Source organism: Berghia stephanieae, chromosome 7 (assembly GCF_034508935.2).
Source record: "Berghia stephanieae isolate SIO BIC M18660-M18661 chromosome 7, UCSD_Bste_1.3, whole genome shotgun sequence".
Taxonomy (NCBI): Eukaryota; Metazoa; Mollusca; class Gastropoda; order Nudibranchia; family Aeolidiidae; genus Berghia; species Berghia stephanieae.
Window position 1 is genome coordinate 25,656,180 of NC_088366.1, and position 12,863 is coordinate 25,669,042.

The following is a 12,863-nucleotide window of genomic DNA, read 5'->3' on the forward strand; positions in this document are numbered from 1 at the left end:
AACTTGTTTGACTTGCCCATTTTCTTCTTTTCTACTGGCGCTGAAATGACCTTGAAACGTGTTGCGAGCGCCGCAAAACCCCCCAAAAAAATTAAAAACAAAAAACGAGGATTTAGGAACCAAAAGAGTAGAGGATTTGAGGTTACGATTTTTCTTACCTATTGAATTTATAACCATTGATATAAGACTTGATGTTTATTTCTATTTATCATAGTAAACTAAAAAGTAGTCTTTCAAAGCCATTCGACCCATGGAGCCGGAGTTTATCCCGGTTTCTATAGCGTGAAGCGGACAATAACAATTGCTTGCTATCCTTTGGATAGGACGCTAGTCCATTACAAAGTACTTTCCGCCAAATCTAACAGACTCAGCCACCCATTCACTGCTGGGTGGACAGGGAGGAGGGGGGGGGGGTCAGAAAAAAAATCTCGACTGCATAGGGGATCGATCTCGATCCCTTTGCGTGTAAAGTGAGTGCCTTACCAACTGAGCTATCGGGAGCCCCCGTTTAGGAGAAAACAATCATTTTGTATATTTTGATTTTGAAGAAAAAAAATTGTGTTTCTTATCATTTTAATTCTGAATTCTCTTTGCGGAGTCTGATTCGTCCCGAAATAAAACTGTTTTGAGACTCACTATATTGGTTGTATCATGGCAATGCACATCATGATGTCTGTTATATTCATGCACATAGTTGAGATACGAAAACCATGAAGATGAAACTTGTGTCTCAACCAAACAATCCATCCAGTTGTGACTTATTATTTAGATTATCTTGACATGGTTCTCACAAGAACATATTAAAGACTTCGAGCCACATATATATATATATATATACATATAATTCTATTTACTACATTTGGTAGCCCATTGTATAAACATCACTTAGGTCACCCAGCTATATATCTCTTATTAAAGACAAGTTCGGCCACACAGGGGCACTAAACATGTTAAAATGAAACAATGAATAATTCCACAAAAATGTGCGTAAAAATTATACAAAGTAAAAGAGATACAAAATTAACTGGATGACCTAACTTTTACTAACTGTTTTCACTTACTTAGGCAGCCCACAAATTGCAATGGTGTATTTCCTACGTTAGGAACTCCAATAAAAATGTGAGTTAGGTTACCCATGACAATATTTGGTGTTTTTGGATTGTTTATGTCTTTGCTTGTTTTTAAGGGTTTTACGGCTATTGCAACACATTTAGGTTATATCAGCGCCAGTAAAAAGGAAGAAAATTGGATAGTAAAAACATTCTAGATGTACAATTAAAAGGACTTAAGGAAAAAATATGGCAAATGGGAATGGTTCAAATAGAGAACAATAAATGTAGATTCCAAGAACATACTATCAGTGTACTTAGATTGAGATCACCTAAGTCTTATCCAGACACCAGTACAAGATCCCACAAAGAGGGATACACTCAAATGTTTACAAATCATATGTTAAAGATTAAAAAAAAAATAACTACAAAAGAGAGAAGATATACAAGGAAAAAAATATAATCTCCCAAAACTATGACTATACAATCGACGGTTTCCCTCCCAGCCAAGAACTCCGGCCAGGGTCAGGACAAAACTAAGCATCTCATTCCAAGACAAAAACAGAAAGCAATTGGAAAACAGATATAGGGGGGTAGAAGACACAGTAAGTACCTCCCTGCTCACTATGGGAGGTCGGGAACCCCATCCCAGTATGATTGTTTAAAGCACCAACCAATTAACAAGTGATTTAACCAGCATTCGAGCAGTAAATAACACACTTGTCTTAGGTTGATAGAAAATTGAATGTACCTACATGTGTAAGCATAAAAAAAAAATTCTATCCAGACAAGTACCCAACACAAACGATAGAAATAGAAGTATAAACGGACAGAGATAAGTACATTTATTAAACAAATGATGACGGTAACGACTTTGATTTTAAAATAAAAATTTATTAAAAACCAATATGAGATAAACATATATTTTAAAAATACGTGATGTTACCCATGAACAAGAGTTTGATGAAATTATACACCAAAAATACATGATTTATGTCACCCATTGGGTCACTTAATACACATTTGTAACATAAACATTTAATGAAATTATAAACCAAAAATACATGATTTATGTCACCCATTGGGTCACTTAATACACATTTGTAACATAAACATTAAATGAAATTATAAACCAAAAATACATGATTTATGTCACCAATGGGTCACTTAATGCATATTTGTACCATAAACATTTAATGAAATTATACACCAAAAAATACATGATTTATGTCACCAATGGGTCACTTAATACACATTTGTAACATAAACAAGAGTTGATGAAATTATACACCAAAAATAAATGATTTATGTCACCAATGGGTCACTTAATACACATTTGTAACATAAACATTAAATGAAATTATACACCAAAAATACATGATTTATGTCACCCATCGGGTCACTTAATGCATATTTGTACCATAAACATTTAATGAAATTATACACCAAAATACATGATTTATGTCACCAATGGGTCACTTAATACACATTTGTAACATAAACAAGTTGATGAAATTATACACTAAAATATAATGATTTATGTCACCCATTGGTCACTTTATGCATATTTGTACCATAAAACACTTCATGAAATCATACACCAAAAATACACGATTGCAATGTTACTGATACTGCCATGTATTTGGAAAATCTGACTTTCCTTATCATACATAAAAGGCTCCCAAACCATTGAACCAATCATCACCAACATTGCATGGTGTTTACAATCGACATAAAATAAATGTGCTTTGTATGAATTTTTGTTTTGATAAAACATCTGGATGATTTTATTTTATTTTTTAAAAGGTGAATTTGTTCATCAATCCACTCAAAAACACAGATGCCATCATCTTTAGCATGTTGACTGCACGTATGTCTACAGTATAATGAGGCAGTCGATACCTACCAGATGGTGGTTACTTTCAATATTTTCAATGCAATCATTCTTGTAACAAACATTATAAATATTGAACAGTTTTCCACTCTTAATTTTGTGAAAGACAAGCGAAATATTTTAGACATTTGACTAGATATCCTGTCAACTTTTAGATGATTACAGTTATCACTAAAAACAATTTTAAAATTCAAGACCTAGAAATTTAATTCACGACCAGCAATTTAAAGAAAAAAGACAAATATCAATACACTTACAATTTACAGAAAATGGTTACACTGTTACATCCAACAGGGGAAGGGTGATCCCAGCTTGTATATTATATATATGTATGAGCATCAAAAACAAGAATTAATACACCTGTCACCCATCTTATGTCTTGTATCATATTTATGCTATGAACAGAAACTTCTGAACTTCTTTTTCTCGTTGAAGACTTTGTTTCTTACCAAAGTTGCCTTATTTTCATAACCTTCAAGAACTTTGTATTTTGATAAAAATTCAAGTACATCTCTTTTGCTGGGAAGACATCCTTTATTTGAGGTATCTGTGATATATTTCTTGAAGTATGAGTTTACAATATCGGAATCGTGATCAGACCATTTTGTATATTGACGTTGAGTAACGTCTGGTGATTTTTTGCTTCTGTTTCCAGCAAGCTGTACATTTTGTTCATTAACTGTTGCTTGCTCAGAAAGATAGCTGGACAGTTCATGTTGTTGAGGTAATGTTGTAGAACAAATATCTGAGTTGCTGATTTCCCCTTCTTCATGTGAAACTCTTTGAGGCTGTGGTGTATCATCTACTGAGTTCAACAAGAAATTCCCCACTTTTGTGATTTCTGTCACTGCCAATGGACACTGGTACACATTTCTATTGACAGATTCAGAGTGTCCCATGTGACGATAAAAAATGGTCCTTTGTTCTTCTGGAATGTCTAATTGAGCAAACATGGTGGAAACTCTATGTCTAAACTTATCAGCAATCAGGAGGTGAGGCTGCTTCAGTCCAGGACAACGTTTTACAACAGACTGAAGGCAATGGTATCCACTGGCATGGTCAGTTGATTGACCAGTGTTGGGAAACAAATATGTATTTTCAATAGAAACATTACAATTTATCCTCTCACTTAGAAGTTTTGTTATAGGCTCTATTGTGTCCATTGGGAACAAAACAGGAACAAGTTTTCTATTACCTTTGCCAGCTTGGTAGGCCAGTTTCAGATTATCGATCAAATATTTTTCCATTGGATCGTCAACATCCATAATTAAATTTGGATCGATCCAAGCACCTGTGATGGCATCTCTCCACTCAGCTAAAGTAAGCCTACTTGGCTCACCACCTCTTCGAGCATTAAACATGGTTATCCTTGACAAAATTATATTCCTCATGAAAATAAAAGTCTGTTTATCCCAGATACCAAATTGAGCCATCCCATTTACCATTTCCTGCAACAAGTATTTTCTGAAAGTTGAAATATCTTCTTCCAATGGCATGGCTGCTGGTTTACGAAGACCACCCCGTTTTAATTCACATTCTACTTGAGCTGAATAAAAGATAAAGCTCCAATTCAGATTGAGGACATCTATAAATCTGCTCAAATCTTGCTTTTTGTCAAATACACCTTTCATAACAAAGTACCCTTTCATGACGTTGACTGCCTTCTTTAGAACAAATCCGATTCTCACTTTCAAACCGGCCTTTTGGCCATCATCTTTGTCACAAAATTTGATGACGACCTTTTCAAGTACATTGAATTGTTTGTAGTCCAACACATCTAGTCCCGAGGCATTTTTATTTTCGGACTCTGCTCGTAATAAATAAATTAAGTTGGCAAACAGTCTCATCTCACCCATTATAACGGATCTTTCCTTTTTTACTGATCTTGCCCATTATTTTTTCCCAAGCAACAATACAACTAAATCTGTTCTGCAAATCTCTCCAACATCATCTTTTCTAAACCTATCAATGACATTGGTCTTAAACTCAACATCAACACCTATTTCTTTTGCACAGCCTGACAAAGAAGTCATTTTAATTGTGTCAGCTTGCAAAGACATCACTCGAGAACACTTTTCTTTGTGACGAAAGATATTTTTGCCATCAAAAAAGCCTAAGCAGCCAGAACACATTACTGTATCAGCATTGCCTTGGCGTCTCTCCCTTATTAAAGTTGCTTGCTTATCTTTGCGATGAATTTCTGCATTTGCTTTAAAAATGCCGCTTTTTTTCATGGTATCAAACATTCTGTTTTGCTCTTTGCTCGGTAGTTTCAAAGCAGAAATCACCTCCTCCTCTGTACTGTGTTTTCTTTTTATATGACGAGTGAGATGGGTTTGAAATTCATCACAAAACTTACACATTCGTTTTGGTTTCTGAAATGTAAATCAAAGAAAAGTTCATTGCCCAGATGATAATGCCATAAGCAGTGATTTCATAAATGCTTGAAAAAAATATCCTTGAGGACAAATCACCTTTTAAAAATAATGTCTATTAAATAAATTAGACAGAGGAGTGTTGATGTTCAGATATTTATGAAGGTAGGTTAAAAAAAAAAGAAAAACATACTTATTGAAATCTAACCATCTTCCCAATAACTACCAAAATTTATAATGGCCACTTTCTAAACGCTCGACTCCCAGAATCTCAATCCTCTTACAATTGCACACTAATTTCTAATTAAATTTTTGTTATTAATTTTTTTTTTTAATTATGCCTTTTTCGCCACGACATCATAAGATATCGTCGCCTAGACATTCCACAAAGGAATATAGATAACTCATCAAATAAGATGTCTGATGACAAAAGGAATCACCTATGTTGTCCAAGTGAGCAAATTGGGGGTTAATAATCTTGCTCAATGAAAAAAACGAAAGTGCCTGAAGCGGGGCTCGAACCCAGGTCCTTGCGGGACACAGTGCAATGCCTTAACCACTCGGCCACTATAATTCTATAACTAGGGGACTATAATTCAAATCTGATCCATCTTTTATACTACATGGGCTTTCATTACACTGGACAATTATTTCAATCAACACTGTGTATTATATTACGGTATAGTTATTTTAACTTAAAACCATTAACCATGAAGAGACATTCAAAAATGTGAATTTGTGTAAATTTAAGTGATTGACATTGATGTTACTGAATATAGTGCATACATTTAACCCGATCCCTGAAACCATGAGACAAAGACTGTTCGCAGGACACATTCTATGTTTAAATACAGAACATCTCCAAAGACTTGGATTTAATGTATCTATACAGTTTGGCTGGACCAGCTGTCAGTCTTCTTTATACAAATTTCAGTTAATGACTCTTAATAAAATCACAACTCTAACCTCCAATCCTAATTAACACCTTGTACACCTGACACTTATGCTGCTAGTAAAGCAATGCACCATAAATGTACCTTGCCAAGCAGACATTCAAAAAATTGGAGATATAGACCCGATCTACTCAAATTGTTCCTCTGATGTTGCATAATCAAAACAGACGTTTATCCTTCCGCTAAAGTCAATTCGTCAAATAAAGTAATAAGACTAACCTTATTACTGCTTTCATTCCTATTTTCATTCAGTTGGGATGGTTCAAGACGGACTTCTTGTGGATTTGGTAACTTTTCATCAGGCCTAAAAACATATTCTTTTTATTAGAAATTTGATGTAAAATAGTAGTAATCAGTAATAAATATAATTCGTAAAAATTAGATTAAATAGCATAAGTAGATACCTAGTTGCTCCAATCATGATCAAGATAAAAATCAAGAGTTATATCCTATTATTATTATTAAACATGGAATATTTTAACAGAGGACACTAACATATACCAGAGTTTGACTTAAAAAATTATCATTTTTAAGAAATAAATCAATCATATTAGACAGCATTTTTTATGTTCCACCCTGTTCTCAACCTTATTATATGTGCTTTGTATGTTGTATTTTATGTGACTTTAAGAAATTATATAAAGATTGGTTGTGTCTTTAGATCTTAGGGGAAACAGCGATCAATGACTGCTTATAATTATCATTTATGTAAATAGGATCATGTATCTCATAGTGGTTTTTCCTACCTTATATTGTCGACTAATCCATCAGAATGAAATTCAACAATTTCAGATTCGCAATGATTACTTTCAGCATTGACAATCAGCATTGAATCCTGAGAATGCAAAATAAAGATTGTTCACATCAGACAAATTTTTCATAGAAATTTGCTTACACGGCTTATTAAGATTTGACATGTTTAAAGCAGTATTTAACCGCAAGACTATTTATTCTCCATCAAAATGTTTTTGGATGTATCTCTTACTCTAAGCCTGAAATTTGCTAAGCGGATGCAACAGTACAAGGTGATCATCCAAAATACAAGCACAGATGTTTGATTAAGTAAGGAGCTATAATGCAGAACAAATGACATGTTAAAGAAGAGGGCAGAGAGATGAAGATATGCTTTTCAATTAATGATCTGTTCTATTAGGTACCTGATTCCAATTTAGGATCTTTTCTTTGAACCTCAAAGCTGGCAATTTGGAAAGCATTTCTTCCCCCTCATCCTCACTACTTGTTTGAGATGGTGGTGCTGGAACAAACTGTTGATATAAAAGTAATTAAGTTTTTGATTGATTCAAATGTAGAAATGGAAATGTAATGGTGCCTTCAAAGTGATCTGATATTACAGGTAATGCTCTATTTAAATATGGTTAGATTTGTTTAGAAAATAGGTTTCAATGCGACATAGCATTAGACCTAGGAAATGATGCACCATTAAAGTGAGAGAATAGGGAGAAGCCTCAGCTGAGTTTCTGTAAAGAACTAGGACAGTCACTAATCGTAACAACTTTTATTTTTAAAATTATTTTCAAAATGTGTAACTAATAATTCTAATCGTAAGACTGAGTAGCATAACATGTTCAATAGCACTGGCTTTATGAGTAATAAGCATTGCATTATTATAGCATTTCATGTGTGAGAAAATAAGTTGTTGTTTTTAAAACGGGGTTGAGGCATGAAATATCTAACTTTAACATACACAGAGACAGCATCAAAAAATGATAAATGAATAAATATTAAATACTCAAGTATAAAAGTATTTGAGAAGCTTTAAAACAAACATAAAAAATATATTTTATCTTAAAACAGTAGGCCTAGAATTTGCTTTAAAAAATAAACAATGTTTTTCTTCAATCTTACATCTGGGTCAATATCTCTGTCAGCAGAGGGAACGGGAGATGAAGAACTGGAGGCATTTCTTGCTCAGCATCTTTTGTGGAAGAGAATAAAAGTTTAGGATTAATTAATTAAGTACAAAATTAAGAATCAAAATGCCCCTCCTCTAACTTATGTTTATCTTGATTGACATGCACAAAACTTTAAAGTTGGTTTTTGTTTCCAAGTTATCCAAGCTTTCATCTATGTGGACGATGAATAACGTACATGTCATAATAAAAGTATGAGAATGAGTAAATGTGCATAGTCATCATAGAGCCTACAACAAACCTAGAGTATAGAAATAGAGACTATAATATATAAACATAAAAATCTTTAGTCTTGAGTCATCTATTATTATTATTTTTGTTTTTGTTTTGTTTGCTGTCTTTTGTGACTTTGTGACACTTTGCCTCTCATATTATTATTATTATTATTATTATTATTATTATTATTATTATTATTATTATTATTATTATTATTATTATTATCTGTGACAAACAAAACTGGCAACGAAAAACAAACAAACATTGGCAATGTTTGTTTGTTTTTCGTTGCCAGTTTTGTGCAATGATTGCATTCTCCTCTATCTAACCTTTGAGTACAGTGACTGAGAATTGGTCTACATTATCATTCATCTAGATAAATCAAAATCTTAATTAAGTTCTAGAAAAAGCATGAGTATAAGTATACGTATAATTATAATCTAGAGTTAGTCTCTTAGTCATAGTCTTACTCTTACTGTTCTCTTACCTTTTTGTCTGGACTCCAACATTAACATTCGTTGAATGCCAAGTTCAACCAAACGTTTGCTTCTAGTCAATGCCGCCATGTTGCAATTACTAAATGATGGAATTAAACTGATAAATTACTTGTCAACAAACGGACTGACAGACAGTCTACTGGTGACAAGAATGGAGAATTCCATGTCGAATACCGCAAATTCTGTGCTACTTTCATTTTCCTTCTTTCCCCGTAGTGTTTTCGTTTTGGGTCTTAGATTGTCGTAAAATAAAAGATTCGGTCAATTGTCGTAAAATAGAAAATCGCGATGCCATTCGTAAGCTGGATGTAAAAATGTATATCTTGAGGTTGAGACCAGAAAACTTACTTCGTCAAATTTCTGGTCGTGGATATGTTTCCCAAAAAATCAATTGGGTTGAAAAAAAAATTCTAGCATTGAAATCGCCCTGATATATATCCGGACATGTGAGATATCATGTGTTTTAGCCTGGGTCACGCAAGTGACATTTACACAATGGGTGACATAACTACGAACTTGATTAAACACTGATATATCTTTATTTAGTGATTGGAATTCTTTAAAAATTGAAATATAGAAAGTAAAGACACAGACCAAAGCAATGCAGGGCTATTTATAGGCATTGCATCATGAGTATGAAAGATGAATGCGTTTGAGTTAGGTCGCCCGAAAAATGGGTGACCTAATGCACAAACCTTATGAAAACCTGAGTTAGGTGTCCCAAATGGCTACCTAACGTAGTATTTAGTAATATATATATATATATATATATATATATATATATATATATATATATATAGAGAGAGAGAGAGAGAGAGAGAGAGAGAGAGAGTGAGAGAGAGAGAGAGGAAAAATATATATATATATTATATATATATGTGTGTGTGTGTGTGTGTGTGTGTGTGTGTGTCGCAGTTTCAATTGGGAGTTAACTATATGACCATTGGTCTCCAAATGAAATTATGTCGGGTTGATTTAAATGATAAATGCTACAAATCGAATCATTTATAGTTGCAAAATATTTGGCCCTAAGTGTCTATGTTGCTTTCAGGAAAAAAAAATAATAATAGTTGTAGTTTCTAAAAGCTACAAAAGATTAAGACTCTCACTCATTATAACTTTAAAATTACATTTTAGCACCTTGTTGAACTGGACTTATACCATTTTGGGATGATGGGTCTCATTGTATCTATTTTTAAGTCTGAATGATCAAGTTGCACTTGTGTTGTTTTTTTTCTCAGATTCTCAGCCGCTAAAATATAAAAATACGCAATAATGGTCCCATGTGCTGGAGAAAAAAAATATCGGAGCGTGTGTTTATGCTGCAATTTACTCAACTTCGGACTCAAATATCCACGCAAACACGTCTAGTCTCACCAGGTTGTGATCTTTGGGCTTAAAAGAATTTCCTTTTAAATCTACCTCAGTCCATGTGCGTTGGCTCTTTGTTTCTTCTTGCTTTTTTTTCAGTGAAACTTATTTATTACGCTTTTAAAAAAAATTATTTGTAAGTAAAATATGTGTGACCCACTTAACCAATCAAGTATTGTGTCGGAACGAACTCGATGAAGAGTATGAGTTTCAGGTCGAAATGATAATTTCTAGGAATTTTTATTTTCATTCTTTAAACCTTTTGTGTTAAAGCTTAAACAAACAAAAACAAAATAATAAATAAATAAACAATTTTAAAAATAAAACGAAACTCACTCCTTTTAGGAAGATATTTGTTTAAATTCATATGTTTTAATTCTAGCTAAAAGCTGAAATTTGAAGATCAAGTTCACCTCGACATAATGGCGTTTTGATATTAAGAGTCACATATTGCAACATTTATTAATCGAAACCAATCGAATTTAAGTAAACCTGGGTGGGGATCCTGACCTCCCATAGCGGGCAGGGAGGTACATACTATGTCTTCTATCCCCTTATATCTTATCCAACAAGCTTTCTGTCTTTGTCTTGGAATGAGATTACTTGGTTTTTTCCGGGCCCTCGTCGGAGTCCTGGTTGAGAGGGAAACAGTCAAATGCATAGTTATTGTTTTGAGAGATGATATTTTTTTCATTGTAAATCATCTCTCTGTTATGTATTATATTAGTTATTTTTAATGTATAATGTAAGCATTTGAGTGTATTCCTCTTTGTTGGATTTTGTGCTTGTGTCCGGATGAGACATAGGTGATCTCAAACTAAGTACATTGGTGGTATGCTCTTGGAATCTACATCTGATCCCTATTTGTTCCCATTCCCCTTTGTCTTACTTTCTCTTGGGTGCTTTAATTGTAATTCTAGAACTTTTTACTATCCCATTTTCTTCCTTTTTACTGGCGCTGATATAACCTAAATGTGTTGCAAGCGCCGTAAAACCCTTAAAAACAAAACAAACAATTTAAGTAAACCCGTGAAATTCACAACTATAGTAATGAAATCCATCACCGCGTCATTGCAGCTTTTTCATTGTAAAAAGTGCCGAAATTGATCTCTCACTAACTTTGCAGCTCTCTTTACTTTTATTTTAACATCAAGTGTTGTTGTGAGAATGATTTGATTGCTTGAAACAATGGAGTAATGTGACATCCAGCTCTGTTTACCGGTTCTTAATTGCAGCAGCTTCTTTTGGCGACATAACAATATTATGACAAACCACCCAATTCGCTTCTTCCTTTCCGTACTGATGAACTGTTTTGAAACCTTGGACCAGCCACTTCGATGCAGACCGTAACCACAATGAGTGCTGCCAAGCCCTACTGATTCAATTTGGCCACCTTCAGAAAGTTCCAACCGTCTCCTGGTGCATACTTATACAGAACTATTTCTCCTTGTCCTCTTGAAGACGGGCATAACAATTCGGAGGACCCTCTGTTTTATTTTTTACATCAATGTCTTTGTCCAAAAAACGTATAAGCACCCAACGGGCTGCTTGTGTCGTCCAATTTATTACATGTCCGTTGTCCACCAGGGAAGAGATAAATTATAAACTCTATGAGATTTTTATTTCAACACTGTTAAGTACTATTTAAATTATATTTGTTACACTATTTCAAACAACCTAAAAGTATTTGCAAGGCTACGACTCTGAATGCAACTTTGTTGTGAATATTTTCCCCACTGAAAAGAGAATCAACACACCAATACATTTTGAAGTTTGAGTCATAATATTTTATTGCAAACGATGAAAAGATCCAAGGAATTCCGCATTGTGAAGAAACTGTTTGCTCAATTGCTATCGGTTTTCAAAATTTGTAACGTCACTTAAAATATAGAAGCCCGCGTGTAAAACATCACGGCGCCACATTTCTTAACTTTGGAGGAATATGTGATATTCTACCTGGAACGCTGGGTGGGGATCCTGACCTCCCATAGTGGGCAGGGAGGTACATTCTGTGTCTTCTATCACCCCATACCCGTTTTCCAATTATTTCCTGTCATTGTCATGGAATGAGATTACTTAGTTTTGTCCTGATCCTTGCCGGAGTTCCTTGGCTGGGAGGGAAACAGTCAAATGTATTGTTATAGTTTTGGGAGATGATATTTTTTTCCTTGTAAATCATCTCTCTGTTATGCATTGTATTATGTTTAGTTTACATATTATATTATATAATTGGTAAACATTTGAGTGTATTCCTCTTGGGACCTGTGCTTGTGTCTGGATGAGACTTTTAGGTGATCTCAAACTAAGTGCCTTGACGGTGTACTCTTGGAATCTATATCTATTTCCTATTTGAACCAATTCCCCTTTGTCATACTTTTTCTTGGATGCTTTAATTGTAATTCTAGAACTTTTTACTATCCCATTTTCTTCCTTTTTACTGGCGCTGATATGACCTTAATGTGTTGCAAGCGCCGTAAAACCCTTAAAAACAAAACAAACTACCTGGAACGGACAAAAGTTACTGTTATAATATATTCAATTCCATGATTCTATTTCAGCAATCTAATCACTGTTATC

At 33.9% G+C, this 12,863-nt stretch overlaps 1 protein-coding gene and 1 long non-coding RNA gene across 2 annotated transcripts; both read right to left on the reverse strand.

The window, feature by feature from the left end:
* Positions 1-3,138: 3,138 nt before the first annotated feature.
* Positions 3,139-7,132, reverse strand: LOC144976943 (uncharacterized). Its single transcript, XM_078921571.1, is given in 3 exon segments — positions 3,139-5,318; positions 6,491-6,575; positions 7,018-7,132. Coding segments are annotated over 3 exon segments (2,148 nt in total). The 5' UTR covers positions 7,101-7,132; the 3' UTR covers positions 3,139-3,338.
* Positions 7,133-7,428: 296 nt separating this feature from the next.
* Positions 7,429-9,204, reverse strand: LOC144976945 (uncharacterized). The gene is made up of 3 exons (XR_013646197.1): positions 8,906-9,204; positions 8,138-8,207; positions 7,429-7,536 (listed from the first exon to the last, which is right to left on the reverse strand). It is a non-coding gene; the product is annotated as an uncharacterized LOC144976945 (long non-coding RNA).
* Between the last annotated feature and the right edge of the window lie 3,659 nt (positions 9,205-12,863).